At 44.4% G+C, this 25,813-nt stretch overlaps 1 protein-coding gene across 6 annotated transcripts in view; it reads left to right on the forward strand.

The window, feature by feature from the left end:
* Positions 1 to 25,813, forward strand: part of ARID1B (AT-rich interaction domain 1B) — a 435,119-nt gene that overhangs the window by 406,283 nt on the left and 3,023 nt on the right. For all 6 annotated transcript variants that reach the window (XM_032161137.2, XM_032161127.3, XM_032161155.2 and 3 more), the window contains 8 exons: positions 1,439 to 1,648; positions 4,677 to 4,881; positions 10,075 to 10,213; positions 10,469 to 10,641; positions 16,910 to 17,060; positions 19,514 to 19,610; positions 21,409 to 22,192; positions 24,657 to 24,787. In XM_032161137.2, the coding sequence (XP_032017028.1) occupies positions 1,439 to 1,648; positions 4,677 to 4,881; positions 10,075 to 10,213; positions 10,469 to 10,641; positions 16,910 to 17,060; positions 19,514 to 19,610; positions 21,409 to 22,192; positions 24,657 to 24,787 (1,890 nt within the window). The remainder of the gene's footprint in view (positions 1 to 1,438; positions 1,649 to 4,676; positions 4,882 to 10,074; positions 10,214 to 10,468; positions 10,642 to 16,909; positions 17,061 to 19,513; positions 19,611 to 21,408; positions 22,193 to 24,656; positions 24,788 to 25,813) is intronic.

The following is a 25,813-nucleotide window of genomic DNA, read 5'->3' on the forward strand; positions in this document are numbered from 1 at the left end:
CTTATCTAAAGTAGTTTTTAAGTGATGTGAAGTTTAACCTCAGCATCAGAGTATATCCTAAAATATAAAACAACTATTTTTATCATCTCTACATTTTTTATTTACATCAACTGTATCACCCATTACATATTTGATAAAGATGCTATGCCTCAGTAATTCTGAAGCTGAAGGCTTAAAATCTTAGCCCAATGACTCTGGAGAATCACGTGTTAGTTAAAGGGAAAGCGGCGGCCTCACGTGCTGCATAAGTTTCATCCTCAGGCATCCTTTCTGAGGGACCTACTTTTACTGGAGATCATTCTGCTAAATAAGGTAACATCTAGCCTCAATGGCAGTCATGTTATTTAACCCCCCAAACTTTCAGAAATATGTTTAAAATTATGTTAAGCTAAATAAAGAAAAAAGGAAAAAAACAAGAATTCTGTCTATAATAATTTCTCTATATTGCAAATAATAACCTAGGTATGCATAGTAAATGAAGTAAATTATTGTTCCAAGAAATCCTTATTGAGAACTGAGAAAAGATTTTGTACAATAACCCTAGTATTGCAAATATTTACAATATTTTTACAAATATAGAGATATAAATAAGAAAGGGAAGAGAGACAGTTGGCCCACCTAGGGCTAAAAGTGTTACCTGTCCAGATTATGTAATCCACGGAGTAGGCTTCAGGTGTTCAGAAACGGCAACTCTTGATATTTTAGTGTCAGGTAAAAGCAGGTACATAGAAACCCAAGAACTAGAGTATCAATATAAAACACACAAGCATATAAATACAGGGGCATAAAAATAAATGTATATGTTTATCCATAAGTCCCAAAGCTTTGGTTGACCCTTAGTTTATCTTTAAAAAAAGAAGAAAAAAAAAAACGAGCTTATAGCCCACACCACTGGTTCTCGTGACTGGAAACCTACCTTATATTTTTCAGGAAGCACTATGTGGTTGCTTATCCTTCAGATGCTGTAGCGTTTTAACGAAGACACCCTTTAGCCATTCTTGTTTTGACAAGGAAAAGTAGGAGTCCATTTAATGTTTTGGGCTCTATAATACCACATGTAAAAATTTTAATTCACTATGATCATTCCATGAGCTAGAACCCTTTTATTTTTAAAAATAACATGAGGTGTCACTGGAATTTTGCCTTCTGGGATTCAACGCTTATATCCAAAAGGGGCTTTGTTCTTTTTTGTTTTTGTTTTTAAGTGTATAAAAGGGGGAGTTTGGGCCTTTTGTTTAAAGTAAAAGTAAATTCCTAACTAAGAAAATGTATAGTTTGTGCCTGAACTAGTAGCCTTCATTCCTAATTGTTGTGTGATAGCAGTAGTTTTTAATCTCTTCTCTTCTCGTATTTGTTAGCTCATTACTTTTTTCTCACCTTCTTCCCTCTCCCTCTACCCACCCATGCCCCACCTCCACATGCTGCTTCTGGGTACTAGAAGTCCAGCTCCTCCACCACTACTGGGGAGAAGATCACGAAGGTGTACGAGCTGGGGAATGAGCCAGAGAGAAAGCTCTGGGTCGACCGATACCTCACCTTCATGGAGGAGAGAGGCTCTCCTGTCTCGAGTCTGCCTGCTGTGGGCAAGAAGCCCCTGGACCTGTTCCGACTCTACGTCTGCGTCAAAGAGATTGGGGGTTTGGCCCAGGTAAGAGCGAGTGAGGGAGGGGGTGAAAAAGGAAGCATTGTGGTTAAGTTCTTACAGTGGCGTTCTTTGAATGTGTGGACTCATTTTTTTTCTCACAAAGGAAAAGCTAAGCCTGTGTGAAAGTCGCCTTCCTGCAGCCCGTGTCTGTGTGCTGTCAGGGAGCACCGGGGGACCCCAGCTCTGCCACCAACTCGCAGTGTGACCTCAGCAGGTCATGTTCTTGGACCTCAGTTTCGTCATGTCTACAGCGGGCCAGACTAGATTTTCCTGTAGGTTTCCTTACAGCTCCAGAATTCTCTGGAATCTGCCAGTAGTTTATAGTAAATACTCAGAAATGTTTTACAAATGACTGAATTAATTATCTGTGTCAGATATAAGTCACATTTACTGCTTCCCTCTATCCAGAACAGGTCAGCAAGAAAATTAAGTGATACTTGTCAAACCACGCCCACAATAACTGGACAATTAGAAGGGTCATTGCTGGGACCTCCAGCGGGCTAGGCCTGAGTGTGACAGGGGAGCTGCCTGGGGTGCAGATTTAAGGAGCTCTCCACTGTGTGCCTGCTTGACTCTTGGAGTGAGTGCGTCCTGAAGTCTCATACCCCAGGCACCGGCTTTCCTCACTGTAGCCCTCACTCCTTAATCAGGAGTCTAGTTGTAGGACCACGCCCTGTCATAAGAACAGGGAAAAGGTACTCACTGTGCAACCTTTGTCTTTCTAAATACATGAGTCACCAGCCCCAAAGCATAGATGAGAAAACTCCTGTGTAACAAAATCAAGTACAGGACGGGGTGCAGTGGCTTACACCTGTAATCCCAGCGCTTTGGGAAGCCAAGGCAAGAGGATCACTTGAGGCCAGGAGTTGCAGACTAGCCTGGGGAACCCAGTAAGACTTTTTCTCCATTAAAAACTGCAAAACTTAGCCAGGTGTGGTGATGCATACCTATAGTCCTAGCTGTTCAGGAGGCTGAGGTGGGAGGATCTCTTGAGCCCAGGAGTTCAAGGTTACAGTAAGCTTTGATCACACTACTGTACTCCAGCCTGGGTGACAGAGCAAGACCCTGTCTCAATAAAAAATAATATATTGTTTTAAAAAATAGAATAATGCTGTAGCCCAGGGACACTCACAGGGTAGGTGGTGGGGCCAGGTCTGTCTGACTCCAGACACGTATTCTTCCCATTTGCCGCTGGTTCTGGAGTCCAGCTATGCATTAGAATGGCCTGGGCAGCTTTTCAAAGCTGTCAGTGCCTGGGCTACCACCCGACATCAATGAAATGAAACCTTCTGTGCCCAAGGTAATCTAACAGGCAGTCAGAATCAGGCGCCCTGCGCCCCACCAAGGTGGCGGGGGTCACTAACTATCCAAGGGCAAGTCATCTGTCCTGCAGGTGTCACTGAGGGCCTACCATGGTCTCAGTGCTGCATCTCGGGGGAGAAACGGGAGGACTTCTTTGTGCTTAGCCTTCCCACTAGGTGCCTAATCCATTCCATGGGGGAACTGAGACCTATGACAGAAAGAATTAGAGCTTGCCCAATACGCTGCATAACCAGCTGCTAAGTCGTGAGTGATGGTCAGCAACGAGAATGATGGAGACACGCCTCTCTCTGACCTGGACTCCCTGACCTTTCCCCTCTGCACCTGGGCTCCTTTGCCTTCTGCCCCTGGACTCCCCTGACCTTTCTCCCCTGCACCTATCCTCTTCTGACATGGATTTTTTAGAATCACCAAGACTGCTCAAATGATTAGATTTTATCAACCAGCACAGAGTAGATAGTGTCTGGCTCCTTCCTTAGCGTGACTGTGTCCACAGTGTATATAACCAGGCTGGGTCTGTCACGAGACTCTCCGCGGGCTTGTAATGAGGGTTGCTGGAATGTAGCTGGGTTGCATCTTTGTCTCCACCCCATCATGCTCTCTACCTCATGGGCATCAGATGTGGTTGGGAGCAGGTGCTGCCACCACACAAAGCTCAGCTCCCAGCCTTCCTTCTTAGGTCACACTGAGCAGCGCCCAGCTTGCCATTTCTGAAGTAATCTGAAGACCCACAGTTTGCAGCCCTGCATTAAGTGCCAGAAGAGGGTGGTGGGCATCTCCGGGAGCATCCACAATATATTATGCACCACCGAGTACTAAGTAAATGGACATAAGAGCCGTGTGAGAAAGTTTGAATCCAGAAATTTAATATTTCATTAAAAACCACTGTCCCCTTACCCCCTCCCTTGCCACACAACGCAGGAGACGTCAAAAGGGAAAACCTTCCCCAAGTTATTTGCAGATCCTCATGTTTCATTTATATGTTTAACCTTTCATAACCTGTTCCCAAGTGAGAATCAAAAGGTTAAAATAATGCCTCAGATCTTGACGTCACATTTCAGGAGTTCTTTCTCTCTCCTCCTTTTGCGACTGTGTTGTCTCCAGCCCTTTAAGCCTCCTTGAGTAAGAGCACCATACAGGAAGGTGTGCACCTGCCCCATCAGCAGGGCTGGTGGTCAGTGGCATCGCATCATGCTTTTTAAGTTGGGGGCCGTTGGTCCAGGGGCTCATTCACCTTCTCACGAGGTGCTGCTTTTGCTTTTGCCTGACACCCCAAGCAGTCTTGGGGTGAGGGGACGGGTACGGCCCAGAATCACAGGCCCACTTCTGAGGGCTTGCAGCTGCTGGAATGAGCACTTTCACATCAGTGCCCAAAACGCTAAATTGCAAAATAGTGCCGTTGTTGCTTTTTAAATGTTTTGAGATGCCCTTTTTCCTTAATTGGAGGTGGGGTGGGATGAGCGTGAGGCGTTGGGAGACGCGGCGGGCAGAAGGACCTCCGAGCAGTGCTTTTTCTGTTGCCATCAGCAGGTTCCCTAATGGTTTTATAACTGTAAATGCTGCCTATGCACTCCTGAGTGGGAGTAATGAGCATTAGTTAAAAGAGGCAAATGAAGAAAAGTCAACCAAGACATTAAGTGCTTTTTTTGTCTCCTGGCTTTAAACAAGCCACTTTGCTGCAAACCAATGATCCTGCCGTGTTTTTCGCTAGGTTAATAAAAACAAGAAGTGGCGTGAGCTGGCAACCAACCTAAACGTTGGCACCTCAAGCAGTGCAGCGAGCTCCCTGAAAAAGCAGTATATTCAGTACCTGTTTGCCTTCGAGTGCAAGATCGAACGCGGGGAGGAGCCCCCGCCGGAAGTCTTCAGCACCGGGGACACCAAAAAGCAGCCCAAGCTCCAGCCGCCATCTCCTGGTAAGTGGCGGCACTGCAGTCACTGGCCCAGGAAAACCCAGGCGCCTGGCCTGGGAGGTTCCGGGAAGGTTGTTTCACAGTCAGGCCAACAGAGAACTCGGGACCTTTGAGAGGCGGGGGTTCCTGTGTCGTTTTGTTTATTTAATTGGACACCCATTGGCAGTGTTAAGGGACGAGAGAATTAAATCTGGGATATGGCCATTTCTGATTGACACTTGGAAGGCACCCCTTCTTTTGCTTTACCTTAATCAAAACAGGCTTTCGAATTCTGAGCCATATACGTTTATTCCTTATGCAAGTATTCAAAAAGATTCCATCTACCTCTACACAAAATAAAGGTCCCCAGTGGCCGGTTTGAATACTTACGCACTTCTAGGAAATGCCACCCTGCAGGTTTGACAGTTCAAGCTTGCCCGCCCTCTTTTGGAAGCCCTCAGATCTGAACGTTAGTAAAATGAAGCCTGGGCTTCATTTCTAATGTCCCCTACCCAGCAAGTTCTCACTTCTAGGGAATTTAGCAAGCCGTCATGGTAAGGATCCACACGGCCTTGTTTTGGAAACAGGTGGTCTTTTCAGCCTTGTCCTGGAAGTCAGGGGTCTTAGGAATGGGTGCAGCGCTCGCCACCAACGTGCTCGCAGGCCAAGCCACATCAGTGACGCCTGCTGGCTCCCTTCCCTCTCCTCCCCACTGACAGAGACCCTCCCATTCCTTTCAGCTCCCTGCCAGCCTTCGTTCTCCCCTTTGGCTTTCAAATTTGAAATGACGAAATCCTGTATTCTGATAAATGCAATAGTAGACAGGGGAAGAAATTGGCACCTTAGTGCTGGATGGTGACCTCACTCCAGTAGATCCAACCATTCTCTTATCTGTGTCTGGCTCCCAGTCAACGACCTTCAGCACATAGCCTCACTGTTCCTGGTCCCTGTCTACGAGATGTGGCTGCACCCACCGCTCCTGTCCACAGCCTGTTCTGAGCGTGGCTGGCAGCCCATGTTTCCTGAGCGCTTCCAGTGTGCCGGGCCCTTTTCTAAGTGCTCTCATTTCACCTTCCCATCAGCCCTGTGACATTGATACTATTTTAAAATCCATGAGAAAATGAAGGTCTCGTGGAATCTAAGTACTTGCCCAAAGCCGACTAGCTGGGGAGTAGAAGGTCTTATCTGGGGCATCTGGTGCTAGAGTATACACGATACCCATCACACACCTCTGCCTGTATTGAAAATACCTTTGTAACATGTGAAATGTTTACACGTAGAAGCCAGAGAAAGAGGTCATTTCACTTTTAATGATTTCCTCTAGCTGCTGTCTGGACGGCAAAGCTGATATCCAAGGTTGCTAATCAAGGGATCTCACATAAATACTTTTTAGGCCCAAAGGCACTTGTAGTGAATATACCTAGAATTACATCTGTGGGCTCTAAAAACAAGTAGAAATCCTCGCTAACCTCATCCTTAAAGATTCAAAGGCTTTGCCAACTCAGGTGTCCCTTAAAAACTGGGAAATCTAATTTTAAAAATCTCACAACATTACATCCAGTTCACAGAGTAAAACAAGCTGCCTGTGAACGGCTCTGAAACTATTTTTCCAAAATAAAAACCCAGTGGGGTGTAGGGACCAAAGTGGTGATGTCTGTAAAGATCTAAGGGTACATTTTATTTGCCAGGAAAGAACTCGTGTCACTGAATGGGCTGCACTTATGTATGGAGAATAGCTCTCCCAGTGTGCATCAGCTTCAGGACGGGGGCCCTGCTGAGGCGTATAGATCCTTCAGAAAGTGGAGGGCCTGTTCTCTTAACAGCCAGCCCTTCCCTTTTCCCCTTTTTTAAACTGCCATTTTTATGGCAACATTATCATTTTAACTACACAAAAGAGCTTGGATTGCAGATGGACTCCTGGTATACATTCTTCTCAGTAGTCCAGATGGAGCCGAGGGCCTGTGACAGGAGGCAGTGGAAGGAAAGCCTCCTGGTCTTGTCCAGCCCCGAGAGCACGTGCAGGGGGCTCCACGCACACACAGGCGTCCGGGGGTCGCAGGCGGAGGCACCCTGGTCTTCAGAAGTCTCTCGATTCACTGCTACCCACACAGCAGGTGGCCCCTCCAATTCCAGTCCCATCATTAGGGAAAGTGTCTTGGAAACATTTTTGTTGTTAAAGGAAAATAAAATTATTCCCAACTATTGGTGATGTTAGAGTCTCATTTATTACAAGATTTTTAAACACAAATTTACAGTAAAAATTTATGTTCTTTGAAGTCACTTTTTCCCGGAAGAACATAATTATAGTTTATTTTTTACCAGCACATTCAGGCAAACTAAACTAAAAGATTCTGAAGAAACATTTTAGATTTTTTTTCCCCCAACGGTTGCTCTGAACCAGCTAAAATCCTAAGTCTTTTGACTGTATTCTAAGAGCACTCCAAGTCATCTGTCTCTAGTCAGGTTTCAATTTGGGGTGCTAATACAGCTGTAGGCTTCAATTCTGTCAGCCTCTGGAAGGCATAAGCCCCTTGGCCCCTGGGGCTACACCCCACACATCACTGCCAAGTGGCTGTGTGGCTTCTCACACCGGATGTCTGGGTTCCCGTCTTCCAGCGACCAGAGCAAGTCAGCGATTGAGACTCCCAGCTGAACCAAGGCAAGGCCTTGGGGTGTGGTTTGCGTCTTTAAGGTGCCAGTGGTGATCTTGTTATCAAGCATCTAGAAAAGGTTGTGGGGGAGTTCCAACGAGCGCTGTAGGAAGCGCCTCCCCAGATGGCCCCTGCAGCCTGTAAGCTTCTCTGTGGGGAGGGGAATGGAAGGGACCAGGCTGGGAGAAGTGGGGCAGGGGTGGGGCATGGAGCTCCACATTCAATTAGTAAGTCTGTAACCAAAAACCCATCCATCTTGGCTGGCAGGTGGCTGACTGAATTTCTATTATTAGCTGACAGGTGATGTCACAAAACCTGTCATGGATCCAACTAGGGAATCCTCAGTGGAAGATAAATGAGAAAGGGACTCAGGTTATAAACAGAGGTGCCCTCTGGTTGACCTCTAGTCACTGTAGACCTGGGACCTATCAGCTATTCCTTCTCCCCACCCTACTTCCCACAACCCCGCCAGAACTAGGGCACCAGGTTCGTGCAGGGTAAATTATCTTCCCAGCTAGGAGCCTGGCCATGCTGTCTGAAGTGTGTGAATGTACTTAACCTTCAGTAACCTTTCCATTGTTTACTTTAGAGTATACATTTGTAGCTTCTGGCAAAAGGTAGGGATGTCCTAGAGAGCCTGCCAGCCTCCTCTATTAATGGAGTTACAAGAGGTTGCATTCATTTTTTTTTTTTTCCATGAAAGGAAAGGAAAAAAAACACTGGCAAGGGAGATTTTTCCTTTTTTTTAATTAGCTATAAATGTGAATACTTGTAAATAAGGGTCTTTCTGAAATCAAGCCTTGCAAGTGATGTTTCCAAGGAGGCTGTCGGCTGGAGCGGGGCCGCCTGAATTTCAGAAGCAAGTCGTTTCTCTTCTGCAGCACTAGGCGGGCAACCATGTCTGCAGGATTATTACCCTTTTATGTCTGCAAAAGACGACTTTCTTCCTTTACTCCAATATGCCTTTTTAACATGCGTTTCCAGAGTTTTACGCAAATTTGGTTTGTAAGTATAAGTGAATACATTTTTCTTTTAAAATAGCTACAATAAGCATCTATATTCTCTGTAACAAACCCCCATGACACACGTTTACCTGTGTAACAAACCTGCACATCCTGCACATGTACCCCTCAACTTAAAGTTTAAAAAAAAAAAAGTAAATAAAAAAGTCAGTCCGGCATCTCTGAGAACTTCTCTAAGTCATGCAGTGCAGGGCTCACAGGGACGGATGTTACGCAGCGTTCAGCTCTGTTGGCCGGCGTTCATTCTAACCCAGGCCAGGGGCTGCGCAGACCTCATCTGGCTAGAAGTATCTCTGTCTAGCTGAGGCTTTCCGAGTCGAAATAATGTACTGATTTCGATTTCTGACTCCTTCGCAGTGTCCTCTGTAACCTCTCGTGGTTTGTTTCACCTCCGTTGCCACTACAGTAAAATGTGAATAATGGTAATTGTAGTGAGCCTTGGGAACGTCATAGGAAAGGCATTCTACACAATAACATGGAAAATGTTATTCACAAGCAGCAGTAATCCTGCCATTTGTTCGGGGGGTTCTGCACGTTTTTATCAGAAACTCCATATGAGGGCAGGGGTTGTTGTCTTTCTTATCAGTTTGGTCCACTGGTGTATGTGGGCATAGAAGAGAGCCTGGACTATAGTAGGTGTATTACTCGTTTATTAAGTATTTGTTTAATTCACACATGAAACCAGTATCTATTGATGATCTAGCATGCTAAGGACTGCAATAGATGACAGAGCAGGAGCCCTGCAAATGTTATGTTTTTCCCTCAAGGTGAGGTTAATTAATTTTTCCAAGACTCCCACATAAGGTTTGGAAAAAACCTGTTCAATTCTGTTATTATAATGTAATTATACTTAAAGCCAAGTCTCAGCACCCTGATAACAACATTAAAAAACGCCAAACCAGTATGACTTGTGCTTTTTTATAACAAATCTGATTTCATAGGTGAAAAAGTGACGCTATTAATGACAGAGCACAGACGCATTCAGATGTTGAGAAGCTGTTGAAATGACATAAGGCTCATTGTTAATTTGTGTCCTTACTTTTCATCTTAAACATTTCACATTGTCTAAGACCCAGAACTAAGTTTTCTAATTTTGTTTCTAAAACAGCACAGTAATTCATCAAGTTAATGCACCAAAATTTTCATCCCATTTATAAAAATGTACATTTAGATGATTTCCAGTCCAGACAACAGTGAATAAACACTCTTCTGCCTAAAGCCTCCTTCTTATTAGATTATTTTTTGGGATAGATCCCCAGAAAAGAAGTATCCAGTCAAAAGATAGAAATGTGTTTTATGGCTCACAAATGAAATATGTTGCCAAATAGTTTACTCAAAAACTTCTTTACTAATTTTTACTGTAAACAATAGAAAAGCAACGAATTTTACAACATCATTATCAGCAATGGCTATTGTTACTGTTTCTAATAAGATGGTGTCTTACTTACATTTATTTCTTTCATCTGTATAACTAGCAAGGCGGCTGGGCTTACTTGATAATCTCTGGATTTCTTCCTGTTTTCTCTTGGTGCTGCTACTATCAGCTAACTCGGGATCCTTGCAAGGCCCACAGACCCCCCAGTCAACTGGCAGCAATTCCATGGCAGAGGTTCCAGGTGACCTGAAGCCACCTACCCCAGCCTCCACCCCTCACGGACAGATGACCCCAATGCAAGGTGGAAGGTATGTTCAAATAACTGTGAGCCACACAAAGTCACGTTTGTTCATCTTTTAGTTTTCTGGGGCAAACTTCACAGAGAGAAGAAGTGGTATTCCCTACAGAGTTTTTAAATGTTGATGACTACCAGTTTTCTTCATGTCATTTATTTTGGATGGTTTTTGCATTTGCACATTTCAAGATGGGTTCATCTTCTGAATATACTGTTTGGAGGTAACTCCTGCTGTATCATTAAGCTTTCATTCTTTGCGTCTCTTCAGAAGCAGTACAATCAGTGTGCACGACCCATTCTCAGACGTGAGTGATTCATCCTTCCCGAAACGGAACTCCATGACTCCAAACGCCCCCTACCAGCAGGGCATGAGCATGCCCGACGTGATGGGCAGGATGCCCTATGAGCCCAACAAGGACCCCTTTGGGGGAATGAGAAAAGGTACGTGCAGAGGGGCCTCCGCCCGGGCATGGACCAGTGGGCATTCTACTCTCTGCCATTCCACAACAGTTTACCTTTCCCTCAGAACACCTCTGAGCCCATGCTGCATCGGTGTGGGTCCCAGGTCCCCATCCCACTCCACTTGTGGCCTTGGGAAAAGCAGTTAGCCTCTTTGTGCCCTCATCCTGTCCCCGGCTGGCCTCAGTGCCCTCGGCCTGTTCCCCGGCAAATGCTCCCTGTTTCCGGATACCTGCCACCTCCTTACACACGCCAAGTTACGTTCCTCATCTAGAAATTGGGAAAATAATAGGACCCGCTTCCAAAGGCATGGCGAGGATTAGGTTCCTGCACGCAGAGCTCAGAGAAGAGTGGCCGGCAGCGGTGGTAAGTAAGCACGTGCTTCACGGCACCTGGCATGGTGTTGTGCTAATGTGCGCTGGGCACTAGCTCATGGATTGGTAAATCAGAGTCGCTGCCCACCTTCAGGGAATCGCAGACGCCCTGCCTTCTTACTTCCTGGGAGGAAGCAAAAAATAACTTAAGCACAAATAGGCAGTTAAAGATTGTGGTTGGTGGAAGACAGGAAAGTGAAAGGAAGAAAGGATACAGATAGCAGTGGCATTGGGTGGCACGGTGGGAGAGAGGGAGAGTGATTTAGACTGGGTGGTCAGGAGGGAAGGGCCTTGAGGACCTGTCATGGGGGTGGTGGCGGGAATGAGCTTGGTGTGTGAGGTGGTGGTGGGTGTCAGAGCACAGTGAGCATGGGCCCGGGGACAGGCTGAGGTCGTTGAGGCCAGCCAGAGCCTTTTGGTGTCTGTGGGCGTATTGATGAATCTGGATTTTTCGCCAAGGTGAAAGATGTTATGCAGGAAGTGATGTGAGTAGTTTTTTTTGTGTGAGTGTGTGATAAATGAATAAATAACTGGCCATCTCTGGAGATTGTACTGGAAAGAGGTAAGAGTAGCTTTGAGGAGACCACTGTGAGAGTCTAGGGGGAGCTGGCCAACTGGAGCCAGACACCAGCAGCACAGAGGGAACCTGCCGGCAGAGTGTATGTCAGAGGTGCTGGTGGAGTGAAGGCAGGCCCTGAGGGAGAAGCTAACTGTGACTGCGCGGGTGAAGACATTATTCCCTGCAATGCAGAGGACTGGAAAAGGACCAGGCTAGAGAGGGGAACCTGGAGTCCTTCTGGGGTGTGTCCCGGTGGTAAGGCATGGAATGCATGGCTGGAGCTGAGCAGATGTTGGAATCGGTATGATTTTGGAGTAGTAAGTGTAGAAATGGCATCTGCAGTGATGGGATTGATGAGAGCCTTGAGAGAGAGAGTGCAGAAGTTTGTGACTGCCATCAGGAGACACCAGGCTGGCCCTTCCCTTGATGCCTGCCGACTCCCAAGGTTGAGGCGGCACTGAGTGTCTGAGCCACTGTCCTTCAGTTCTGCCCGTGGTCTACAAGCCACAAGTGGAGATTTGATATTTTGCTCTTGCGCATTCTTCCAAATGCATTCAAGGCCTGTGAAATTGAAGCATGATGTGTATATTATTGGAAAAAAACATACAGAAGAAATAGTGAATAATATTTTTATGGAAATACTTACTCTGGGATCCCTTAAATAATAGTACCTGTGTTGTGCTTAGATGTTGGGGTACATAAATTTCTTGATTAATATTGTCTGAGTGGAGATAAGCATAAAGCGCAAAGCCCTGGTTTTCTTACGTATTATAGACCAATGAAAAAGAACAAGGGAGAGTCTTTAAAATTTGAATATAGGGCATATACCATTTAAAAAGGAAATTCATAGTATTTCATGTATAACATTGCAGATAACACTCATAAAACAAGATCATCTATGATTTTTTTTCTTTCAAAAGTTTCAGGGCTGCTTATTCCAAGTGAGGGTTTTGTAGAACATGCAGTAAATCCATAAGCTTAGAATTTCAAAAGCTTTGTGAATGCTGGGGGAGCTATTTTTCTTAGTGGTATGAGATGCTAGACAACATTTCGTTAGTGCTTTTGGTGGCTTTAGACTCTGAAAATATGACAACATGGAAAAAAATAATTAGTATTATTTAGAATTTGGCCTCAAAATGTATTGCAAACCATTCCCATATCCCACTGATACACCACATTAGACAACTATAGTTGTATTTCCCTCGTGTCCTCATGCCTAGATTTTCTTATTACAAAAATAAATTTGTAGGGGTGGAATGATTCTGGGATCACCTTGCTAGGCCCTAGGTAGATATATACAGATACTTCTCGCCTTGCAGTGCGGTTACCTCAGAAGAAACCCATCCTAAATTGAAAATATTGGTAAATTGAAAACACATTTTCACTTAAGATATTTTTGATTGACAATGAGTTGATCCGGACATAACCCCATCTTAAATTGAGGAGCATACTGAATGCCTGTCGCTTTCACACCATCATAAGGTTGAGCCATCCTACTTTGGTGACTGTCTGTAATGTTTTCATCAACCATGTAAATGATCCCCAGTGGCAAGTACAATCCCTAGTGTATTTCAGTTCACCTGCTGCCTTACGGTATTGGTGTATTCAGTACCAGATTAAAGCAGATAAACAGAAAATCCACAGGAAACAGATTTTCTAAGAGTCTTAATCCTGTTGCGTATAGTTTTCCATTCTTCAGTTTGCCTTACTCTGTCAGTAAACTTAATGGTGCTCTGATTTTTTATTTAATGGCTAACTTCAGTGGAAAACATACTCTTTGTCGCTATTGCTGCTGCTGGTGGTGTTAACCTGTAGTACAAGTAGCATGGTCAAAGAGTCTGATCTAATATTAGCCCTCAGTAGCCCTGAGGGGCCTGGCCCTGCCTGTTCACCAGCCTGCCTTCGCTGCCTTCTTACTTCCTAACTTCACTGATTGAGGCATTGATTGATTACATATAAGTGAACATCATTTTATATGTTTAACAGAATAGTATATATCGAATTTCTATTAATATCTGTACACATAGCTCTACTTTTTTTAATTGAATAGATACACCCTAATGCTCTAGTAATGGGTGAGTTGTTCCATAATCTTTTCTGTTATAAACAATGAAGCAGTGATTGTTGAAGTACAGTTTTTTCACATTGTAAGAATGTTTCTGCGAAATAGATTCCTAGAAGTAGAATTGTTGAATCAAAGGATATGAACTTTTTTTTAGTTTACTGAATATCTCAGCTTTTACAGTATAACAAACTATCCCCAAATCTTAGTGGCTTTAAAAACAGTAACACTTAATTATATCAATTATATCTCTCAGTTCTGTGGTAGACTGGGTATTTCTTCGCTCTGTGTGGCTTGTTGTCAGCTAGGACACCGAGGTGGCCGCCATCATCTGGGAGCCAGGCTGAGAGCTCCACTGAGCTCTGATGTCTCTCGAGTGGCTGATGTCATCCCCAGGCTGGAGTTGTTGGCTGCAGCCTCCTCCATGGGGCCTTTCCATGTAGTTTCTTAGGTGCCCGTAACATGGCAGATGGATTTCAAGAGGGAGCACTCCAAGAGGACAGGTCCCGGGAGCAAGCACTTAAAAACTTTTGCTTGCATCTCACTTGCTGGAGCCCTCTTAGGCAATGCTAATCACATGACCAAACCCAAGGGCATCATGGGAGGGGTTTCCCAGGCTGCGAATGCTGGGAGGTGCACTTCTTTGGGGGTTGCCAAAGCACAGCCTCCCATAGCAGGTAAAGCAGGTATTGGCAAAGCTTATACCAGTTTAATGCTCTCAACGAGAGCATGTGAGGGTGTGCGGGTTCTCACCCCCTTACTAAGAATGATCACTGTCCATCATTTTAACATTGGCCAATCAGATGGAAGGGGGAAGGCCTCATTACTGTTTACCTTGGATTCATTCCATTATTAGTGAACTCATACATCTTTTCATATGTTGATTGACCATTTATTTTTCTTTTGTGAATGTTCATTTGTGTGTTTGCCCATTTTTAATTTGGTTGTTGCTTTTCCTGTTGATTTTTAAAAATTTCCTTGTGTATTAGAGAAAAGCTATTTAATTATGCCACATGATTTCTGTCTATCTCTGTTTTCACATCTATAAAATAGAAAGTAACTTCAAAACTGGTTCTACCACAGGTTGATATGAGATCAAATAGATAAAACAGGTGAAAGCACATTGCAAAGGAAAATACTTGATGCCAGCACTGGCCCCTCTCTACCAGCCTAACAAAATGTATCTGCTCACAAAATCTTAACCAGCTTTTGCTTCACATAACATAAAAGTAACTTTCATAGGATGGAGAAAGGTAGCAATACTGTGTAACGATGAAAATTTATATTAAAATGTTTAATTTGCCTTCAGGCTAGTTTCTGGACTGAACACAATTTCCTTCAGGCTCTGAGCTGATGCTAATTTGCATATACTACCTAATTAGCACTCCATCCTGTGTTAGAAATAGTTGTATTTCATCCCATCTTGAGCTATTCTTAACTCCCTAATAATTTTTTTTTTTTTTTTTTTTTTTTTTTGAGACAGAGTCTTGCTCTGTCACCCAGGCTGGAGTGCAGTGGCCCGATCTCGGCTCACTGCAAGCTCCGCCTCCCGGGTTCACGCCATTCTCCTGCCTCAGCCTCTCCGAGTAGCTGGGACTACAGGCGCCCGCCACCACGCCCGGCTAATTTTTTGTATTTTTAGTAGAGACGGGGTTTCACTGTGGTCTCGATCTCCTGACCTCATGATCCGCCCGCCTCGGCCTCCCAAAGTGCTGGGATTATAAGCGTGAGCCACCGCGCCCGGCCTCCTAATAATTTTTTTAATCCTTATTTTGGAGTGAATCAGTGGCTGAATGTTAAGGTTTTCACTTTTTTTCTTATGGGAGAAGGGAACTAACTTTGTATACATATTTTATGTCCTCCTTACAACCATTTCATGAGATAATATTACTGGCCTCATTTTATAGACAGGAAAATAGGGGCCAGGTGATGACTCATGCCTGTAATTCTAGCACCTCAAGAGGCTAAGGCAGGCAGATCGCTTGAGCCCAGGAGTTCGAGGCTACAGTAAGCTACGATTTCACCACTGCACTTGACCACTGCAGTTGCAACATTGCACCTCTTATCACTAGGTGATAGAGCGAGACCCTGTCTCTAAAAAACATAATAAAAACATTAAAAAGAAATGAAATTAAACTCAGAGGTAACTTACCCAAGTAAGGACTGGATCTGGGCCTGTATTAGTTTTCTATGTTGTTATATAACAAGTTACCACAAACTTAGCAGCTTAAGACAACATAAATGTATGATCCTGCAGTGTCTGTGGGTCAGGAATCTGGCACAGTGTGACTGGGCCTCTGCTCAGGGTCCCACAGGCTGAAATCAAGGTGTCTGCCAGGACTGTGAGCTCCTTGAAGGCTCAGGGTCCTCTTCCGAGTTTATTTAAGTCGTTGGCAGAATTCAGTTCCTTGTGGTTGTGAGGCTGCAGTTGCATTTTCTTGTTGACTATCTTCTGCCCACCTTCCCTACCTAACACGTGATCCCCCTCCACAGCATGTCAGTTGCTTCTTCAAGGCCAGCAGGAAAATATCTCTGACTTGCTTCCTCTTTAAGCTCTAGATCCAAAGTTAAAGGGCTACCTAGACAATCTCCCTTCTGGTTAAACTCACATTCGGCTGATTAGTAACTATAATCACATCTGTTAAGCCCCTTTTGCCATGTAACACAACATAATCATGGGAGTGATACCATTGTATTCATAGGTCCCACCCACACTGAAGGGGAGGGGCTCATGGAAGGTGCCCATTGGGCAGGGGGTGCTGGATCTTCGGGGCCATCTTAGATTTCTGCCCCCATGGAGCACATCTTGGCTCCACACCTTACACTCTTTCAATAGTATTATGGTCTACCATATTGAGAAAAAGTACAGGCCCTGCGCAGTGGCTCATGCCTATAATCCCAGCATGTTGAGAGGCTGAGGTGGATGGATCACCTGAGGTCAGGAGTTCAAGACCAGCCTGACCTATGTGGTGAAACCCTGTCTCTACTAAAAATACAAAAATTAGCCAGGCATGGTGGTGGATTCCTGTAATCTCAGCTACTTGGGAGGCTGAGGCAGGAGAATCGCCTGAACCCAGGAGGCAGAGGTTGCAGTGAGCCAAGATCACACCACTGCACTTAGCCTGGGCGACAGAGTGAGACTCCGTCTCAAAAACAAGAAAAAGTCCAAAGACAATAGAGATTACTAGAAGGGATGGATTGGCCTTTGACTTTCAGAAATGCCTAAATGTATGCATTTTATTTAAAATATTGCAGTGCCTGGAAGCAGCGAGCCCTTTATGACGCAAGGACAGATGCCCAACAGCAGCATGCAGGACATGTACAACCAAAGTCCCTCCGGAGCAATGTCTAACCTGGGCATGGGGCAGCGCCAGCAGTTTCCCTATGGAGCCAGTTACGACCGAAGGTGAGTATTTTTTAAGATGACAATATGATGATTTACTAGAAACCGTGCTTTCCTCACACATTTCTGAGCCCTGGCAGCTGAGTCACTGATGACAATATACAGGGTCCCCTTTCCTGTGAAAGTAAAGAGGCAATGGCTGCTGGTCACCAGGTGAGTGTCAGGTGGCTGTCCTCGGTAGATGGCTATTCAGGACCAGGGAGAAGGACCTTGGCCTCAGTAGGAGTCTTCTTCCCCAAGTCAAGAGCCAGGGCCGCCACAAGTCATGCTGGCACCCAGCACCAGCACCCAGCTTCCTTCTGAGGGACTGCCAGCTGCACACTCCAGATACGGCTCGCGTGGAGCTCCTGGATGCCTGGGCCTCCACAGCACCAGCTCCCCTCCCTCCCTTCTTTCTGTCTGGGGGAAAGGCCTGTGCAGTGGTAGCCACACTGGGCTTTCAGCATTCTAGAAAGGTTCTTCCAGGCAGTGCTTTTTCACAATACTTTGCTCCTTAATAAACATCTCTAGAAAACGCACAGCGCAGGCCTCACTGCACCCTCGCTTAAGAAAGTCATCTTGAAATGACTTAAAATGGCAAGTTCAGCTGCAAGACTGATGATGCAGATTGATTTGTAATTAGATAGGAGGAAAAGTTGTTGAAATGGCTCTGAAAGGTAACCTGAAAACTGCTTCCTAAGATGATGGCATAGGGTAGACTTCTTCTTGTGAAGAAAGTCCCTTGCCTGGGCCCTGACTTCAATACTCATTGTCACAAAAACCCCTTCCCCTTGTTGGGTATGTTCTCTACCTCCTAATAAGAGACATGATGATAAGCAAGGTTTTCATATAATATTTCAGATTTTTAAAGAAAAAAAGATAGGGGCACAATAGAAGGGCTTTTCCCTCCCCGGAGCCACAGTGGTGTGCCACAGGGTGGAGCTGACTTTGGGATCGCAGCCTTCGGAAGCTGCGTGTGCTGTTCTACCAGGGACCAGCTGGGCCAGAGCCGCTCTCCTTTCATCAGCCCACAGGCTGGGGTCACAGGATGGGTCAGTCGGTGGGAAAGCTTCCTCAGTGTAATACAAAGGAGAAAAAGGTTGAAAAATCACGGCTTTACCAAATGAGGTTTCTTTATGGTATTGTCTGTGAGCCTTGTTCTTGAGAGTCCATCCCATGTTTAAGGAGGCACGGTGCTTTCTCCTAGGGACCTAGGAATTTACTCTTCTAATTCTTAACCTGGCCATAATGTGGCCAATATTTACTTGTGATATATTCGTTAATCAGTTAACCATGAGGTCATGTTTAGTGTGCTGAATCAAGGATTTCAGTTAGGTTTGTTTTGTTTTTGAGGGTCCAGGAAAAGCTACAGATGTTTCTTTGGAGGGGCACCTGGTGAGATTAGAAGAACAACAATGATCTTGGCTCCACCACATTGAAGAGATTTTTACCTCATTGTGAAGTTTTCTCTTCTGAAAAATGTTGCTTGTTATGCAACTTAAATTTTACCCATGTCAATTACATTTCTTTCCTCCTATCTTTGAGCTTCCTTCTTAGATATCAAAGTGGTTATCAAAAGTTCCCATGTCTGTTTCACATGTGATAGTTAAAAATTCATTTATTTGTTTTTATTATTCTCATTCCTTGATCAGCTTAGGAATATATTCAGTCCATTGTTCCCTTTCTTACAAGATTTAGTATATTAACTTAAACCAATATATTTTTCAAAGTTCCAAATCTATTGCCTTTTAACACATGCTATTTTTATGGTATTTGTAATTTCTTAATATACTAGTAGTTGAAAAATGAATATATTATTCATTTCCATTTTAAGATGTAATAGGTGTACATTTAAATCATCCCTGTTACTCTTTTCTGTAGCCTTTTAGGGCATAGCACTGTGAAATTCTGAGCACTTGTATTTATACAATGATTAGCTAACATTTGAATTAAATTTGAAGTATAGCTTTAAAAAATTAAACATTTTCCATTCATAATGAGAATGTGCAAAGTACAAACATTTTGATGTTCTGGTACTTCTAGGAACATTGCCTTTGAGTCTTAAGTTCTTCTTGTCATTTCTTGCTTCCATTAATGCCTCACATCACAGCATTGTACGACACTTCCTAAGGTACACACACGTCAGTGGACAGGCGGGGCTGCGGCCTCCAACGCAGAGGCCAGAGGCTCTGACAGGTGCTTACAGGGTGCCTGCCTGCTCAACCGGTATTCCTCTGACACCTATTAGCCAACAGCCCGAACTAGGAGTTTGGCACCATTCCCAAAATGGGTGTTCCCATCCCTGGTGCTAACAGTTGGCGTGCAGCTGCCTCTCAGAGGGCCTTTGTCGGAGGGGTGCGTGGTGAAAGCCACGCAGAGCTGCTTGGGGGAGTCAGGGTTCCAGAAATGGATTGTTTATTTCTCTGTTTGCCTGAAGCTTTTTCTCAGTTAAGTTTTCTTTGAATGCCTCGTTCCAGGCATGAACCTTATGGGCAGCAGTATCCAGGCCAAGGCCCTCCCTCGGGACAGCCGCCATATGGAGGGCACCAGCCCGGCCTGTACCCACAGCAGCCGGTGAGTTGGCGAGTGGGTGTGGGGTGCTGTGCTTTCTGGTTCTCTCCTGGAGGCTAAAAGTCAAACTTGTCTTACTTCTGAAGATTTTCAGACGTCTAACAAAAATGATTAGTGTTTGTTGAGCATTCAGGATATAGTTAGTGCTAGAAAGTACTCCTGGGATGTTGAAGTCAGCAAATTAAAAATAACTCTTGATACATGGTTTCCTGAAACAAATATAACCTGTAATAAGAAGTTGAGTGTATTCGTCCTTGTAAATAATAACAAGCCCAAGCTAGAGTTAGTATATTTTAAACATGTGTCTATCATGCATACTGTTGTATCAGAAGCCATTTTAGAACAGAAATTTGTCAATGCTTTAAGGAGAATGTGTAGAAAAGCAACTTAAAATATTATATACTAATAGTGAAAGTGAATTGGCTTTTTAAAAAATGAGATAAGATGCTCATAATACTTATTTTGAATAAGTGGGACAGGTTTTTGCTGGTTCACAGGTGACCACTGCAGCTCAGAGATGCTAAGTTACGCAGGATCTCCCCCTTACAGTGACCAGTGCTGCTGCAGGAACCGCCCTTCATGGTGTGGCTTTCCAGACATACAGGACTTTGCTATTTTTAAACAGCTTTTCAGATCTGAGACCTCTTGCAAAAAATGAAAATTTTGAAAATTATATGTGTTATATAATTAGAATAAATATATATAATAGTATGTATATTACTTTTCATTTATTTAATTTTGCTGGAGCATATAGGCACAGTGAATTGCTTTTTTTTTTTTTTTTTTTGAGATGGAGTCTTGCTCTGTCTGGAATCCAGTGGCACAATCTCGGCTCACTGCAACCTCTGCCTCCTGGGCTCAAGCGATTCTCCTGCCTCAGCCTCCCAAGCAGCTGGGACTACAGGCGCCCACCACCATGCCCGGTTAATGTTTGTATTTTTAGTAGAGACGGGGTTTCACCATGTTGGCCAGGCTGGTCTCGAACTCCTGACCTCAGGTGATCCTCCTGCCTCGGCCTCCTAAAATGCTGGGATTACAGGCGTGAGTCACTGCACCTGGCCAATGAATTGCATTATTAAACCAACTGATCTTAAACAGTTTTCAAGTAAAGTGGAAAACATCAGCATCTCACTGCCTCCCATCAGAGTCCCACCAACCCCGATTAAACACTGGTCCCGGAGCATCCTGGGAAGCAAGCTTAGTAGCAGGTGTGGTGCCAGCCCTGTCCTCAGTGCTGGGACCAGTGGGGCCTTGGGGGAGCTGCACCTGACCAGGCCAGAAGTCAGGGCAGGAGCCGTGGGATGGATGTTGGGTAACACGGGCCAGTCTGGGGAGCCGAGTCCTGTTCGGAGGCTTTTCTGTAAAATGAGGCCCAAGAAACCCTTTTACCGCAAGACCCTTTCAGACCAGCCCCTGGATGCTGGCTTTCCTTTGAGAGGGTCCTTCTGCCTCCTGCTGTGGTCCTAGTGCAGCTCCCAGCCCGGGAGCCATCTGCCTGTGTGGGAGTTGAACGCTGGCTGTCCCGGTGGCATAGCCTAAGGAGAGGAGGCTTTTTTTTTTTTCCACAGAAAGTTTCAAACACATGAAAACAAACTTTGGATGCCCTCTCCTGAGTGTATGACATGGTGTATATAATACTGAAATATCGAACATAAATTATTAGTTCTCTGTTGTTATAGGAGCTTCCCATATTCATTTTGAAGTGAACATTCTAGCAGGTAATAACTATTTTGCATAATTTCAGTGTGTGATTATACCTGTAAGAGCACATCAGGATGATTTGTCTTTCTGTGAATTCCAGAATTACAAACGCCATATGGACGGCATGTACGGGCCCCCAGCCAAGCGCCACGAGGGCGACATGTACAACATGCAGTACAGCAGCCAGCAGCAGGAGATGTACAACCAGTACGGAGGCTCCTACTCGGGCCCGGACCGCAGGCCCATCCAGGGCCAGTACCCGTATCCCTACAGCAGGGAGAGGATGCAGGCCCCGGGGCAGATCCAGACGCACGGAATCCCGCCTCAGATGATGGGCGGCCCGCTGCAGTCGTCCTCCAGTGAGGGGCCTCAGCAGAATATGTGGGCAGCACGCAATGATATGCCTTATCCCTACCAGAACAGGCAGGGCCCTGGCGGCCCTACACAGGCGCCCCCTTACCCAGGCATGAACCGCACGGACGATATGATGGTACCCGATCAGAGGATAAATCATGAGAGCCAGTGGCCTTCCCACGTCAGCCAGCGTCAGCCTTACATGTCGTCCTCAGCCTCCATGCAGCCCATCACGCGCCCACCACAGCCGTCCTACCAGACGCCACCGTCACTGCCAAATCACATCTCCAGGGCGCCCAGCCCAGCGTCCTTCCAGCGCTCCCTGGAGAACCGCATGTCTCCAAGCAAGTCTCCCTTTCTGCCATCTATGAAGATGCAGAAGGTCATGCCCACGGTCCCCACATCCCAGGTCACCGGGCCACCACCCCAACCACCCCCAATCAGAAGGGAGATCACCTTTCCTCCTGGCTCAGTAGAAGCATCACAACCAGTCTTGAAACAAAGGCGAAAGATTACCTCCAAAGATATCGGTAAGAATTCCAAAGCTTTCATTCTGAAATGAATTCCAGTTGCAGTGTAGAATTTTAATTTTAGTAAAGATACTGTTCCTGTTAAAGGGATGAAAATATTATGACTAGAAATTATCAAGATGCATTTTTATATAGGAGTAATAGTTGGAGGCTGCTAATCTGAATTAAGAAATAGCGCGAGAAAGATTGGCCGGGCGCGGTGGCTCACGCCTGTAATCCCAGCACTTTGGTAGGCTGAGGCGGCGGATCATGAGGTCAGGAGATGGAGACCATCCTGGCTAACACGGTGAAATACAATGGTAGTTTTACATGTGAACGTTATTTGTGTGAAAGATCAGAGCTTCAAGTAACAGATCAGGGAATCCTCAGTGGTTATATACTATATTTTGGGCTTAAAGATTTGAACTTAACCAAGCCACTTAATCACTACAATACGTGCCTAACAGGCCCCCCCCATGAGGCTAAGGAAATGCTAAAGGTGACCTGAGAAAATCTCAAGGCAAGCCACTCTGTAATTTGGTGACAACATACAGTGAATTTCCATGGGAAAAAGTTAAAGCTTGTATGTAATATGTAGATTGATAGATGGTATGACATATAGAATATGCTATGCTGTGATACATGGAACTGATATCATCCAACGCACTGGTAGACTTGGGCCAAGAACCATGTCAATCGAATGCTGATGTTGCTTGTTTATCCTCTGTGGGATGTTCTGAATACTCACCAGAGGTCTGGACTATCTGGAAGTATACACAGGGTTTCTGCATTATTTTTGAAGTACTTTTAACACAGGAAGGAAGATAATAGATCTGAGTTATATTAGGAAAAATTACTCAAAAAATCTCAAGAACAAATTGACTTAAAATCTTTTGCAGTGATTAGAAAATAAAAGATATTAATAATTTGAAAGACATCAATCATTGGACATTAAGGAGATGTAGACTGAGAGACCAGGGCAGGAGAATCACTTGAGCTCAGGAATTCGAGACCACCCTTGGGCAACCCAGCAAACCCTCATCTCTACTAAAAAGAAAAAAAATTAGCCAAAAGTGAGATCCATTTCTGTAGTCCCAGCTATTCAGGAGGCTGAGGTAGGAGGATCACTTGAGCCCAGGAGATCAAGTCTTCAGTGAGTAGTAATTGTGCCACTGTATACACATACACACATATTCCTTTATATATATCCCTTTGTGTATACATATATCTATCCCTTTATATATAATGCGTGCGTATCTATATCCCTTCATACATATATCTATATAAAATGCGTGTGTGTGTATGTGTGTGTGTGTCTATGTATATGGGGTTGCAGAGGGAGAGAAGGAGACACACACACTGAGCACCATTTTATATATAGAAATATACACACACACACACGTATATTGTGTGTTTATGTGTGTATATGTATGTTTAAATAAATACATCTAAATTTTCTAAAAATCTCCCAGTGCAGGTTATATAGCATTTGTCTTCCACCTAGGGAAATTTATGTCTTTATTTTTTAAAGTAATTTTGATTTTTTTGTCGTAAAAACAGTATGTAGCTATCTTAGAAAATTTTAAAACAGATACAATTAAAATAAAAGTGGAAAAGCCATGGTGTCTCCCCCATGTCCAATGATTCTTGGTGCCTGGAGAACGCCTCCAGCCTCCGGGCAGCCCCGGGGATCTGGCCAAGCTGGGTGTCTGCCCTCTCGGGCTGGTGCCCTGCACTGCTGCCACAACTCCTGGGAAATTCCAAGGCCTGTTGAGTCTGTTCTCGCAGCCCCATCTCATGGCAAATCTTACAAACTTTCTACCTGATCATTTTGTTTTCTTCAGTAGCAGGAATAGGGAAACAACAAATTACCTCCCATTCTTTGGCTGCAACCATACTCCTGAGAAATCTGAGCCATCAAAGTGCTGGTATTTGTCACAGCATGTTCTGAGGGCAGGAGCACAGGACTAGAGGAAAGCAGCCTGGGAAGCCAAGGCCGTGTGTCTGAGGAGGCTGTTTTGGAGTTAAATTTTGCTTCCATGTTCTGCAGACTTGGCAGCCTTCCAGGACGCCACCTTGAGACACTCGTGAGTGGCGAAGGCAAAAGAAGACAAATACCACTTTTGGGTTTGACTCATTTATTAAAAGCTCTGATACCACATTGCAGACTCTGTAGGGTGGCTGAAAGAAATAACCCGGCCATGAGAAAGGACCATCTGTGCTCAACCACTCCACCTCTAGAGGCACTTTCGGCCCCTGCGTGACCAGCAGAGCGAGAAGATCTTAAACCACAGAAATTTCTCACTACAGCTATGGCCTCCATTTAAAATCTGAAATGATCACACTTAACTGTCCTTGAGAGCATTTGTTTAAAGTCAATATTTAACTTAACACTCCACTTATTTTTTCTTACTCTTTCGTTAACTTTCGTTCTTTCATGCATAGAGTCAACATTCATGATATCCTTGTTCTTTCCCATCTTCAGTTACTCCTGAGGCGTGGCGTGTGATGATGTCCCTTAAATCAGGTCTTTTGGCTGAGAGTACGTGGGCTTTGGACACTATTAATATTCTTCTGTATGATGACAGCACTGTTGCTACTTTCAATCTCTCCCAGGTAAGCCAGCATAGTCCAGCTAACAACCAAATTAGGATAGGAGAGCATCAGGCCATGCACACTTGTGCTTGAACTAATGCCTAAGTTGATTAGCACTAACCATCCAACACTGTTCATCACTGCAGTTGTTATCAACCAGCCTTAATCAATGTAGAGTTATCTGGGATAATATTCATTGTAGTCTTTAGTGTATGTACACACACATACCTCTATTTCTTACGAGAGAACAGTAACTGTGTGTGTATGTGTATATGGGACAGATGACAGTAGTAACATTAAATTGTTCAGAATGAATATTAGCAGGCCAATGGGAAGTAATCAAAATGTAACATTAAGTTGTGACTGGAGGCAACATTGGAAACATAATTGGTTGCAATGGGACATAACCCTACTTTCCAGGAGGACTTGACATCTTTTCATTGAAAAGATATTCAAGATTTAGAAATTTTATATTCTATACATTTATAGAATGTATAAATATATAGAGAAGGAGAGAGAACAGTTTAATGAACCCCCATATACCTCTCAGTTAGCTAAAATAGTTATGAACTCATGGCTAAACTTACTTCTTAGTCTATGCTCTATCATTTCTGCCTCTCTCCAGGTTATTTTGAAGCAGTCATGTAAAAGCCTACTACTTTTAATGAGCTTAAACCCCTCCTTTGTTCAGAGGTAGGCTTCAGGTAGCTTCCAGCGTAATAGCTAAAAGAGAGGAGCACTGAAGTTTGGGGAAAATGCCCAAGAGTCCACTGGGCTATAGACTTTTAAAGAAATATTTAGAAATAAAAAATGGAAAAAGGTCATTTTCCCTACAGTATACAAACAGCTCTCTACTTTGAGTGCAAAAACTAAAACACTTAATTTCCTTGCTTCTAAGGAAATAAGACCAGAATCTTCTACTTCTTTCCTCTCTCATTTAAGCGCTCATTATCAGCCTAGAAAGGCAATTTTTCAATTGCTAGAAAGTTTATTAATAAGGTCATAAACATTGTACGAGTTCTGTGTTAACAGAAAATAAGTATTTAA

The sequence above is a fragment of the Hylobates moloch genome, unplaced genomic scaffold (assembly GCF_009828535.3).
Source record: "Hylobates moloch isolate HMO894 unplaced genomic scaffold, HMol_V3 SCAFFOLD_2, whole genome shotgun sequence".
Classification (NCBI taxonomy): domain Eukaryota; kingdom Metazoa; phylum Chordata; class Mammalia; order Primates; family Hylobatidae; genus Hylobates; species Hylobates moloch.